Source organism: Leptonychotes weddellii, chromosome 2, assembly GCF_054177405.1.
Source record: "Leptonychotes weddellii isolate Sample4059 chromosome 2, ASM5417740v2, whole genome shotgun sequence".
In the NCBI taxonomy this organism is placed as follows: Eukaryota; Metazoa; Chordata; class Mammalia; order Carnivora; family Phocidae; genus Leptonychotes; species Leptonychotes weddellii.
The window spans coordinates 160877931-160890564 of NC_138370.1; the positions used below are offsets into that span (position 1 = coordinate 160877931).

The window sequence follows — 12634 nt, forward strand, 5'->3', positions numbered from 1 at the left end:
AAGACATTTTTCCTGATTTCTTGGTGGAGAGGGTATGATGATAGGGTGATTTGGTGTATATAATTTGTAATTTGCCTTCTATTCTGAATCTTTTGCTTTTGGGTGTCAGATTCATTTCCATATTGGGACCTGTCACAGGCTAAGGAATTAATCTGGGGTAATGTTTATGAAGCAGAAGGTGTTGTAGCTCTTTTCTTCAAGGACGCATGTTTGTTTTTTAAGACCTGCACCTTCCTGAGTTATCGTATATATATAGCTTCAGGACACGCAGCTGGAAAAATCAAGAAAAGTTAAGGACAGGACATAGTTTATATCTATAATCAGGTGATAAGGAGAAACGAACAGAACTTGGGGTCTAAAGGTGTGATAAACCCCTTGTTAAAGCTTAAGGGAGAAAAGTTTTGAACTAACGAGCCAAAGAAGTGCTATTCTACATAATACGAATCAGAAACTTTACACATTTTTTAATCTCCAAAAGGCAACCTAGACAAGAAGATGAAAGAAAATCTAAAAATATATAGCAAATACGAGATTCCAGTACGAACACTGCTACAATAAGGAGTTGGCTGGTACAGGACCTTTAAGGTTGACACTGGGGAGGATTTACCAGGCATTGCTGTAGCACGTTCCCATAGCAGATTGTTTGGGGCCTGAGTTAGAAGCACCAACTGCATAAGGACCACTTAAGAGATGCCACAGTGGGTTTCCAATAAGGCAACATTGTTAAAAAGTGTATGAGTTGAGAAGAGAATCAAAAGGAAATACATCCTAAACCACAGACTAAGATTACAGGGCCGGAGTTGTGTCCCAGCTTTGCCACTTATTAGCTGTGATCTTGGCAATGTTAATTAACCTCCCTGTGTTTATTGCTTTTTTAGAAGATAGAGCTGATAATAACTACCTCATATGGTTGTTCTGAGATGAAATACATTTATTTGTGTACAGCCCTTAAAGTAATTCCTATCGCCCAGCAAGTGCTAAGTCAACATTTCTACTTTTGCTGCTGCTGATAGTGGTGGTAGATTCCAGTTTGAGAAATTATTGGATCTTATTAACCAGTTAACCCAGTTAATTAAAAAGAACAAAAACTTGATAAAGTTCCTTTTAATGCAGCACATGAATTACAGTTTGGGGGTTTTAACTTGAATTAAAACTTGGACATTACTTGTCACTATGAAATGAATGAATGAATCCAAATATTCTTTTAGGGCTGGAGGTAAGCTGTGAAATAGGCCTGGTACTTTAAAGACCATTAATTTTATAAACATTAATTATAAAGTAATTGAACATCTGTTGTATAGTAGGCTGTGTTCTAATTCAAGTATAGAACTGGGATTAGATAAAGGTAGTTTTACTAAATCTTTAGAAAAGGGGTGGTAATAAAGAATAAATGTGGTTATTTACCACTTAAGCATTTCCTGTCAGATTGAAAACTCATCGTCGTCACTTAGTATTAGAATTCTTTGTTTTTTATTCATTCATAAAAGCTAACTTGATTTTCTAAAGGTATGCATATATTACATTTGATCTTTGTGTTTATATTTCACTACTTGGCAAGGGTTTAGTTATTAGGAGGCTCTTTGTTTATAGTGCTTAACATCTTAAAAAATATTAAATCAAATGTATGCATTCATACTAGCTTTCTGTAAATTCTGTTGTGAGGATGACAGGCATTTCCTTCAAAACTTGTGAAAACTTGAGGAATGGGCAGTCTATTTTGAAAAAGTGATTTTAGTTGCCTTCTGTTAACTTCTTAGCCATTTCTTTGGCTTGATTACATAGCTAACTGAAACATACCACATATATTTTAGCTGTTTGCCCAAATAAAGCTGTATGCTTTGAATGCTGATCTCAGAACTATGAGGCTGTCTACACAGGTTATAAGTGGGGTTTGCGGTTTTCTGTTTGCTTTCTTTTTGTCCATTTTTTTGGTATTATAAATGCATTGAAACATGGTAGATTCCAAATTATTCAAAACACTGTGTGGTACCTTTCCATGTGACTGTTCAGATCTAGTAGTTTGTTGTTTGTAACCGATACTATGTATAGGTTGTTGTGATTGTAGTAGTAGTATTGTTCGAGTGTATCAAGTTGAACTTGGCCCTATATAAATGTTTGCTTATCTCTTTACAAGTGAAAGGAACATTAAGTATACAAAGGAACTGTGTTAGTGTCACTAGTTCTTCTCTGACTTGGTTGGGGACTTAAGCTGTGAAGCAATTAAGAACGTAGTTTGATTCAGTCACATGAACTATATAGATGAGCTGAGAAGGGTGGAGGGACTTGCAGATTAACTCAGTGAGCTAGGTTTTAGGGAGAGTAGAAGTTCCTGTGCTACCTTGGTTCACAGCTTCATGCTTAATGTTTCAGTAATTTTTCGTGGTACCCTAGGCCAGAAGAAATGACTCAGAATTCCATGTATTTATTGGTTCAGTCATTAAGTATTTATGTCCTAAATTAGCCCTTTAAACAAATACCACACACACATTGGAAGAAAAATATTTTTATTTCATTTTTAAACCACCGTTATCTTCTAGTGTGGTATCAGTTTTTTAAACTTTGGAGTTGGTTTGGACATTGCCACCTTTACTTACTGTTCTACACTGATATTTGCCTTATTTGCTTTTTATTAGAGCGACTATCAAAAATTCAGCCTTGCAAAGATAATATCTTTGAAAGGAATATGCATAATGAAGTTCCTCTGCTAGTAGTGCTGTGGCAGCACATGTTGAGTATGGAAAAACGGTAATATAAATTGTTTTGAATCCTAAGGCAAGAACATAATTATTGTTCTCTGGAAATAGGGTATCATTTAACAAATTGAATCAATTTACTGTAGCAAGTTAATATATCTGTTTATACCCAAAGAAGGAAGTAGTTTACTCTTCTCTTGGCTGGATATATAAATAGATGTTAAAGTTCTAGAGCAATCTAAACTTGGACTGTGCTAGGGGATTATACATAAGCTGTCCTTTAGGAGATCTTAATATTAAACAACCAAATATCTTTTTTTTTTTAACTGCTGTGTTCACATGTATCAGGTTCGTAAAGTTTTTTGTTGTTGTTGTTGTTGGTTTTTTTTTTTTTTTACATCATAGAACTATATAAATTGAGAAATACAGTGCTAGCATTGTGGACACTGAAGACTTTAAGTTAGTGATGAATCCAAAAATAGCCAGATCACCTAAAAGGGGTAAATAACTTCATTTTAAACTGACTTATGCTTTATTTTTGTGCCTATGCCATATAGAAATAACTGATATTGGAAGAAATTGTTGGAGGAAGGTAATCTGATGACTCTCAGTAGTTACTGAATAAGTATAATAGCATTTTCTGTGAACATGTTTAAAAGTTGGTAATTGACCATTTCATAATGTTGGCATTGTGAAGTATGGGTAGGGTGTGGGTGTTCAGGCTTCACTGTATTTATAGTAGTGAGAAGAGCTGTATTTTATAAAGTCACTAATACTATATATAGTTCTTTTCTTCTGATATAATTCCTGCTAAGTGCAAGCTGTTTTAGCTTTGTCATTCTTCTGTTTCTTTTACTGTTGTCATTCAAAAAGTATTCCACTGGTTGGTAGGGGCTGCTTTTATTTTTTTTAGAGATTTTATTTTTAAGTAATTTTTACACCCAGGGTGCCTGGGTGGCTCAGTCGTTAAGCGTCTGCCTTTGGCTCAGGTCATGATCCCAGGGTCCTAGGGTCAAGCCCTCATAGGGCTCCCTGCTCCGCGGGAAGCCTGCTTCTCCCTCTCCCACTCCCCCTGCTTGTGTCCCCTCTCTCTCTCTCTGTCTCTCTCTGTCAAATAAATAAATAAAATCTTAAAAAAAAATAATAATTTCTGCACCCAACATGGGGCTCAAACTCAGAACCCTGAGATCAAGCGTTGTATGCTCTACCTACTAAGCCAGCCAGGCGCCCCATGTACTGATAGGGGCTTTAAACAAAAATAGGTTATATGGTAGAGGGAAAATATATATATTTTTTGGTTATGGTCTATTTCAGAAGTCTTGCTCCATTGTAACTTAAAGAATACTACATACTGTTTGTGCAGGCATTTTAATATGCATAGTTTTTCTTTAATAGAGGCACTCATAGGACTTGATTGGATTGTAGTGAGTTAATCTAACAGTTTTAGTAGTAAATAGTAAAAATTTATACAAACCTTAAACTTTTTAAAAATTTTAATTTAAAACCTGTACATTCATTCATCAGTCTTTTAATGTAGGATGAACACCATTTTCTTGAATATGGGCCCTTTGTTTGGAGTTCACTTAGGCAGTTAAAATGTCTACATCTTACAGTGGTATTTAAACTTCAGACACTTGGAAAATACATATGTGTTACTTTTCTGGAATTCAAGAGAATTGAATCTTGAATTCTGGAATTCCAGACCCCTTTCACTTTTTTATAGTTACGTCACACATCTGATACTGTGTGTGTGACTCATCTTTTTCGAGCTTTTCTGAAGCATATAACAGGAAACATCTGTACAACTCTCTTTTCTACACTAAGAGCTTACCATTTCATGTCAAATATAATTATGTTGATCCAACTGGTAGGGACAGAAATGTGGCTACCACAGTATGTTGTACAGAGGTAAGGTTATCCCAAGGATCTATTAGGTAAAAGTTAGTTAAGAGCATAGCGTAGAATTCTATATAGAGTATTCAACAGGTGCCCAACAATTGGTATACTAGGTGCTCTAAATACATTCTTTTAATTTAAACAAAAGCCATCATATTCTCATTTTACAAGTAGCGTATTAGAGAAGTTGATCTTGTTTAAGATCAGATGCCAAGAAGAAGGCACAGACTTGAACCTAGGTTTGTCTTGCAGTAGGGGTGTATCCTTAACCACTGTATGTGGTGTTACTCCTCATCTCCATGTAATTCTTTTATGTGTAAGTATTTGTAAAGTGTTGCTAGGTAATTTGGAAAGCAGTAAATCTAATTACTCAGATTAAACAGTGCCAATCATTTATTATAAACTTCGAAGCAGTTACCAAGAATTTCTTTGGGTCATGCTGAGTCAAGTTTTGGATTCTTTAGAAACAGGTTTTTTGTTTTGTTTTGTTTTTTTTAAAGATTTTATTTATTTATTTGACAGCTAGAGAAGGAACCCAAGCAGGTGGGAGAGGGAGAAGCAGGCTTCCCCACAGAACAGGGAGCCCAATGTGGGGCTCGATCCCAGGACCCTGGGATCATGACCTGAGCCAAAGGCAGACGCTTGACGACTGAGCCACTTAGGCGCCCCATAGAAACACAGTTTTGATTTAGCTGCATGTGCAGTTATGCCAGAATAAAGCCTGTACTTTGAAAGGTAACCAGGTCCTAACAGTATTGCAAGAGCACTACCTATCTAGGATTTTCGGAATATATTAACTTAATTGTTATAGCAGGGCTGGTTCAAGATATGGCTGCTGATTTCACTTATATTGTTCTAGAACAGTAAATACAAAGTTGCCTTATTTTTTTTAATGACTATAGTTTGTTTTATTCTATTGATAGGCACTCGGATTTGCAGTTTTTGCTATTAAAAACACTTGTTGGGGTGCCTGGATGGCTCAGTCAGTTGAGTGTCTGCCTTCAGCTTGTGTAGTGTTCTTGGGGTACTGGGATGGAGCCCCACGGAGGGCTCCCTGCTCAGCGGGGAGTCTGCTTCTCACTTCCCCCCCCTTTCTTTCTCCCCTTCCCCCTGCTTGTGCTTTCTAATAAATAAATAAAATTAAAAAAAAAATACTTGCCCCTAGTACCCTCCTAACAAAACCTTGTACACACATTTTTTCACACATGCACATGTATATATCTGAAAAGAATTCCCTACAAATGAAATTGGTTGGGTTACAGGGTATGTTTGAATTTTATTACTGCCAGATTGCCTTCCGTAGAGATTTATCTACTCTGACCAGTAAGGAATGAGCAAATGAGTGTCTGTTTCTGTATCCTTGCCAACATTGTATTGTGGAACTTTTTTATTCTTTGTCAGTATTGTAAGTGAAAAATGGAATATTATTATGGTTTTAATTTGCATTTCTTTTGTATGAAATTGAGCATCTTTATATGTATTTATGAGCCATTTGTGTTTCTTTTTGGGTCTCAGACTATTGCTTTTCTCATCTTCCCATAAGTATTGCTACCTGCTTGACTGTCATTTGTAAGGTGCTATTTTAAAATGCATCCCAATCACAGAGAAGGTAAATTTGAAAAAATGTACAGTATTATAGGATTAGTGAAACTTGGAGTTTGTCCGTCTTTCTGTGGTCAGTTGGCCTTTTTTATATTGATTGTAGGAGCTTTTAACAGAATTAGCGTTCTAGATATCAGTTGCAATTTTCTTTTTTTTTTTTTTTAAAGATTTTATTTATTCATTTGAGACACAGAGATACAGAGAGAGAGAGAGAAAGCATGAGCAGAGAGAGAGGCAGAGGGAGAGGGAGAAGCAGGCTCCTCGCTGAGCCAGGAGCCCGATGTGGGGCTCGATCCCAGGACCCTGGGATCATGACCTGAGCTGAAGGCAGATGCTTAACCATCTGAGCCACCCAGGCGCCCCTCAGTTGCAATTTTCTTAACAAAATTGGCCTTCTGGATTTAAGTTCCAATTTTTGCTCACTTTGCCATGTTTTTTTGCTTTGTTTATCACACTTCATGCCATGTAGAAACCTGAATTTTATACCGGTGTTTTTAATTAATTGAATTAGTTGAAGAAGATGTATTCAGTGTATTGAACAATTATTTGAATCCATGTATTCTAGTATTTTGTTTTTGTTTTACACATCTTTGATCAATTTGGAACTTTTTTTAGGATGATACAAGGTTTGAGGTAGGGATTTAGGAAGGTTTACACTCTATGTCTCTCTTAATACATTCCTACACCAGAGAAAATAACACTAAGTTATTGGGGATTGTTTCCCCACATAGACATAATTTTTCATGACTTTTAACTTAGGCATTAGTTACTGACATTCATTAAAGTTATGAATAATCTGATAACAGTTTATTAAAAATTTCTGGTATACATTTTGGGAAACATTTTCACCATTCTGTGCATCTTTTTTCTTTATGATTTTTTTCTTTGAACCAGACAACTTGAGAAATTTTTCAAAAAATTATAAATATATGTAAACACAAAACTAAACAATACCTTTGCAGTCTGTAATGTTTTATCATACTTTATTCACATTGGAATTGGTGAAATTGGCTAGGGATCAGGGTTGGCAGCTGGCTTGTAGTTGTACTATGCCATTTGCATGTGCGCACTGCAAAAAAATACTCAAGCTAAGTTCATACTACTCAGCACACTGAATTTTTTTTTGTTTATTTTATTAATTAAACAGTCATGGTTGAAAATATGAACTGTGTCTGACTTACTCTTCAGGGATCTTTTGCTGCTTTAGGCATGTATTTAACCTGTCTCTTGTTTAACTTGATTTAGACTGGTGCTTCTCATACTTCAGCAAGCATCAGAATCACATGAAAGCTTGTTTGAACAGATTGCTATGCCTCATCTTCACAATTTCTGATTAAGCAGGTCAGGGGTGAGACCCAAGTTTTGTATTTCTAACCAGTTCACAGGTAATACAGATGACTCTTTAAGCAAGTTTTTGTTTCAAAACAGAAGAACACTGGATAATAGGGTATGCAGTCAAATGCAGAGTTTGACTCTCCTATGCAGTTTTTGATTATTAGCCTATTGCTGAAACTTCAAAATTGGGTGATCACAGTTTTATTATTGTGACACCCTGATGCCTTAGTCTGGTTAAATATTCCATTAGTACTATGGAAGGTAGTAAAACTTAAAAGGAAAATGGCTATGGCTTTTATAGGATCATCAGTACCCTGGTTCTGCCTTTTTCTGTGCTTTGTGTTTGGTTACCTTTTTTTTTTTTTTTTTTTAAGCAGAGGGCTTCATATATCTAGTAGTATAGCAAGTCATTGGGTGACTTTTCTTTTTTCTCAGGATTAATAAAGACCTTAATTTCACACACACACAAAATTCCATGCATAATTTAAAAAAGAAACGAAAAGAAGGAAAAACCATAAAGGATACAGGGGAACAATTAATACACAGATAAAGTGCTGTTCCGTACAAAACAACAAAGAATCAGAATCAAGTCACTCTAAATATAAAGAAAGAAAATCACCTCAAATACTGTGCTAAAGTTGCCAGTAATTCTGGTAGTGGCTTAATTAGGCAAAGTGTAGGACCCTTCCTTCTGTTTTCCTCTTTATAGCATAAGTAAACAACAGTGACAACAGGCCGGAGGAGTCTAGATGGAAGGACAAACCCAGAGGGGGAGGGAAACCTGGGGAGGGATAGGTGTGTGGTCTTGCTCTCAGCCTCGCCTCTGTTCTTGACATAGGCAGGTCAGTTGATTGGTCTTTATTATTTTGACATTTGACCTATTGAACTTGGGTCTTGATCCAGAGCCTCATTCCCTCTATTTTTTGCCAGTGAACATGCCTGTACTTCGAGCCTATTAATGTACTTTAAGAAAAGTCCAGTATTCCTAAAATCAACTGCTTATGTTCATACTGGCACACTTTTTATTTAGAACTTCAAAACTTCAGACATACGGCACACATAGAAAGAAAAATTTACTGTGTATAAATACGATGATAACAGAAAAGACTACCTGAAATCTAGTATTGAAAGCATGCCATAAAGATTGTTGGTGACACACAGCAAAGAATTGTCCCAGAACTCTGAAGGCCCAACAAACTGTAGTTTTCCAATAAAACAAAAATGTATGTTTTTCAGATGTTAAATAAGGTATACTAATAGAGACAAAATTAGAATTTTGAGGTGACTCATGAGAAAGATGTTAGATGGCAGAAATCTGTTCGGTTTTGGTACACAGTTAAAGAGACATTACTCAGTGTTACAGTAAGATAAGGAGGAGGAAAAGGACATACCTGTTTTGGGGGGACACTTATGTGACTTGCATCTGGTACTGGGTTGTTGAGTTTTTAAAAAATCTCTCTATATAGAAGATCCAGATGTACTTGGGGGGTCTAGCTCTGTTTCCCTGATTTAAAAGGCTACCTGGGGCGCCTGGGTGGCTCAGTTGGTTAAGCCTCCAAATCCTGGTTTCGGCTCAGGTCAAGATCTCAGGGTTGTGAGATCAAGCCCCACTCTGGCTTCACGCTCAGTGTGGAGTCTGCTTGAGATTTTCTCTTCCTCTGCGCCTCTGGCTGTTGTTTGTGCGTGTGCACGCGTGTGCTCTCCTCTCTCTCTCAAATAAATAAATCTTAAAAAAATTAAAGGTCACCTAAGGTTTGGGGGTCAATTAAATCAGGGCAAAAAAAAGTTTGGCTGACTAAGAGCATGCCCTGCAGTCATTTCAGAGGACAAAGAAAAGAGCAGTAGTACTTATATTTGTTTTAATATTACCTCTTTTCAGTAGATCACAAATGAGCTTACAAACGATTTTTTCTGTATGTTTCCAACCCCCAACCCCACACCAGGTAACTTTTTGCTATTGTATTTATATGTACATTTTTCTTGGACTTTGAGGAGAGTGTGTTTGTATAGGAGGGGCCCAGGATTGGGGATCAGTACACTGATACTTAGTCCTAAGCTATTTAACTGGTTTTGAGACCCTGGGAAAGTTAACTACTGATAGTGAATTTTCTACACTGGAAAAGCGGCAATATTGATTATATTTTTAAGAGACCTTTCATCTTTAAAATATTTTAGAGTGTGTGCACACGCAAGTGGGTGGGGGACAGTGGAAGAGAGAGTCTCAAGCAGACTCCCTGCTGAGCGCAGAGCCCAACTCACCTTGGGGCTCCATCTCACAACCCTGAGATCACTACCTGAGCTGAAACCAAGAGTCGGACGCTTAACTGACTGAGCCACCCAGGTGCCCCTACAGATGTAATTTTTCCCGAAGCTCTCTATTGCATACAACAAGCTTCCTACATTCCTGTGATGCAGGAGAGATCACTGGGTGATGATCAAATACTGAGACAACTGTTAGGAGTCTGTCTCTGGAGTCTGGAAGTCAGAGGGTTTAGTTGACCATTTAACTTAGTACATATATTATGCATACTTTCTAATAAAACAAGGCAAATAGTAGTTCCATTAACGTGCAATATCTCTGTTCTGCCATTTGCAACACTTCCCTTCAGAAAAATATAAAAGAATGAGTATTTGGGTTAGCTGTGCTTTTAAATGCCCTCTACACTGTTGTGGTTGCGTGAAGCTTGAGGAATGTAAGAGGAAAAAGATCAAAATAAAGAGGGTGGCTTTTTTTTTTTTAAATGAGTTTCAAGGAGTTTTCAAGTTAAGCCTGATACTTTTATCAGTTCTGTGACTTCACCTTTTTAGTACGTGAGATTGAGGTACATTTTTACAATCTGAGGGTCTTAAAACTTTTAGCGGTTTGGTGGTGGGTATTACCTGGGAATGCTTGAACTTGATCTAGCTGTCCGTATTTCACTTCAGATAAGTAATGTGCTATTGTTGGAACTATGTGTACTGGGTTTCTTTGCTAATTAAAATGTCTTCAAAAAGATTACACTGGGATTCCATGTTGAAATGAGTAAGCTTGGATACTGAGCAGCATGGTATACATTTGATGGTATTTAAGCAAATATTTATTGTTTGGAGAGTGACCAGTTCATTTTTTTTTTCCCCCTATGAAAGAACAGACAAGAGCTTTGTGGAATCTGAGGCAAGTTACTCACAAGCAGATGAAACTGTATTATGTTTTGCTACTGAGATAATGTGCAAAAGGATTGCCTATCTCGTCAGTAAGCTGAAGTCAGGAGAAATTACTAAATGTCCTCAAATAGATCAGAGATACTTCAAAGCACCTAGAGGCTATAGTGTAGCTGATTCATGTGCTGTGCTACACTGTTGTTAAGCCATTGAGTCATAGTTTAATTGGCACTTTTTTCTTTCATGGTCTTAATATAAAATAATCTTCAGGTAATTCTGGGCCAACTGCAGAAATGTAGTTTATTTTAAAAAATATGGCCAAAGAAGAAAGAAGCCTAAAATATATAGAGTAGGGATGGGTTTGTTTGCCAAAAGTCTTACTAAATTTAGAAGTTGAAGTGAAATAAGGAGAACGATTCACTTCTGTACATTGTCAATTTGGTGAACTTCACTGCGCCAACAATCGCATTAGCTAAAAATACCAAGTTGGTCCATGAAAGATTAGGTTAGACTCATGTGTGAAAAATAAAAACCCAAAATAATGAAGTTAGAAATGATGACTTCACATTTTTATACTGCTTTTAAATTTGTAAATAAAACCATGAATTGAATGAACTGTGACTTTAGCCTCTGCAGGTTGACTTTGTTTTGTTCCTGGGCCAAACTCTGGGGATAGTTGTTTTGTGTTAGTGACAGTAGCAGCCAGAATAGCATGGCTAGGAGATGGCTGGCCCGTAACACCGTTTGCAAACCACCCTGCATCTGAGTGCTGGATTAGCTGTTTCATCTTGAGCCATCTCTAAACCTGGTTTCCCTCTCTGCTTCGTTGATTTAGTGGGTGTCCTTTGCCTTTTCTCTTTCATATATATTTATCAACATTTCTAGTGCTAATGCTGCTCCTTATTCCATGAATGTATTCCTTTTTGTGCTTCTTTGCCATCATGTCATTGAATTGGATGGGACTGGGGCAAACAGAGATGGTAGACTTTTGTGCTCTCTCAGCCCTTTTGAACCAAGGAAGGCTGTTGTTAGCTTAAGTGGAGAATTACTAAAGCTTTAAAGAAATGTACTTTTGCATGTGGTAACATTTTAGTGATGTGTGGTTATAAAACAAAGTGGCTTCTTAGTTTTGTTTTGCAGGTCGAACATTTACGTTTTAAGTTTTGTTTTTAAGAAACTCATTTAGGGGTGCCTGGGTGGCTCAGTCGTTAAGCGTCTGCCTTCGGCTCAGGTCATGATCCCAGAGTCCTGGGATCAAGCCCCGCATCGGGCTCCCTGCTCCGCGGGAAGCCTGCTTCTCCCTCTCCCACTCTCCCTGCTTGTGTTCCCTCTCTCACTGTGTCTCTCTCTGTCAAATAAATAAATAAAATCTTAAAAAGAAACTCATTTAAGTGATGCGTTTTGCTTTGGCATTTGTATGAAACCATGTGATCATTATATTCCATAGCAGATTTAATCTTGTTTTCTTAATGCATTTCAGTATTACAGTCTCAGTTGACAAGATTTGATAGTGTATAACTTGTTTGATACTCGTAGAAGTTTTTCTTCATGTTTAATTTTGCAATTGATTATGAAACAATAGTACATTTGTTTTGGGGAAAATTTAATTTTGATTTTCCTGATGTCTTTGCATGTCATGAAGTTTAGTTTTAAAATGTTCTAAATGAACCTTGACCAACTGTGTTTTGTGAATATAGGTATATGACTGATGGGATGTTACTTCGTGAAGCTATGAATGATCCCCTCCTTGAGCGTTATGGTGTAATAATTCTTGATGAGGCTCATGAAAGGACTTTGGCTACAGATATCCTCATGGGTGTTCTGAAGGAAGTTGTAAGACAGAGATCAGACTTAAAGGTGAAGTAATTTTTTTACTCATTTGTTTCATTAAAAAAGGTATATATAAAAAACGGAATACATGCCAGTCATTCTAATCAACTATAAAATACCAAGTGTAAAATAAGGAA

General features: G+C 36.8%; 1 protein-coding gene across 1 annotated transcript in view; it reads left to right on the forward strand.

Annotated features, from left to right (window-relative positions):
* Window positions 1–12634, forward strand: part of DHX15 (DEAH-box helicase 15) — a 57841-nt gene that overhangs the window by 15913 nt on the left and 29294 nt on the right. The window contains exon 4 of the mRNA XM_006737707.3: window positions 12365–12524. Coding sequence (XP_006737770.1) covers window positions 12365–12524 — 160 coding nt within the window. The remainder of the gene's footprint in view (window positions 1–12364; window positions 12525–12634) is intronic.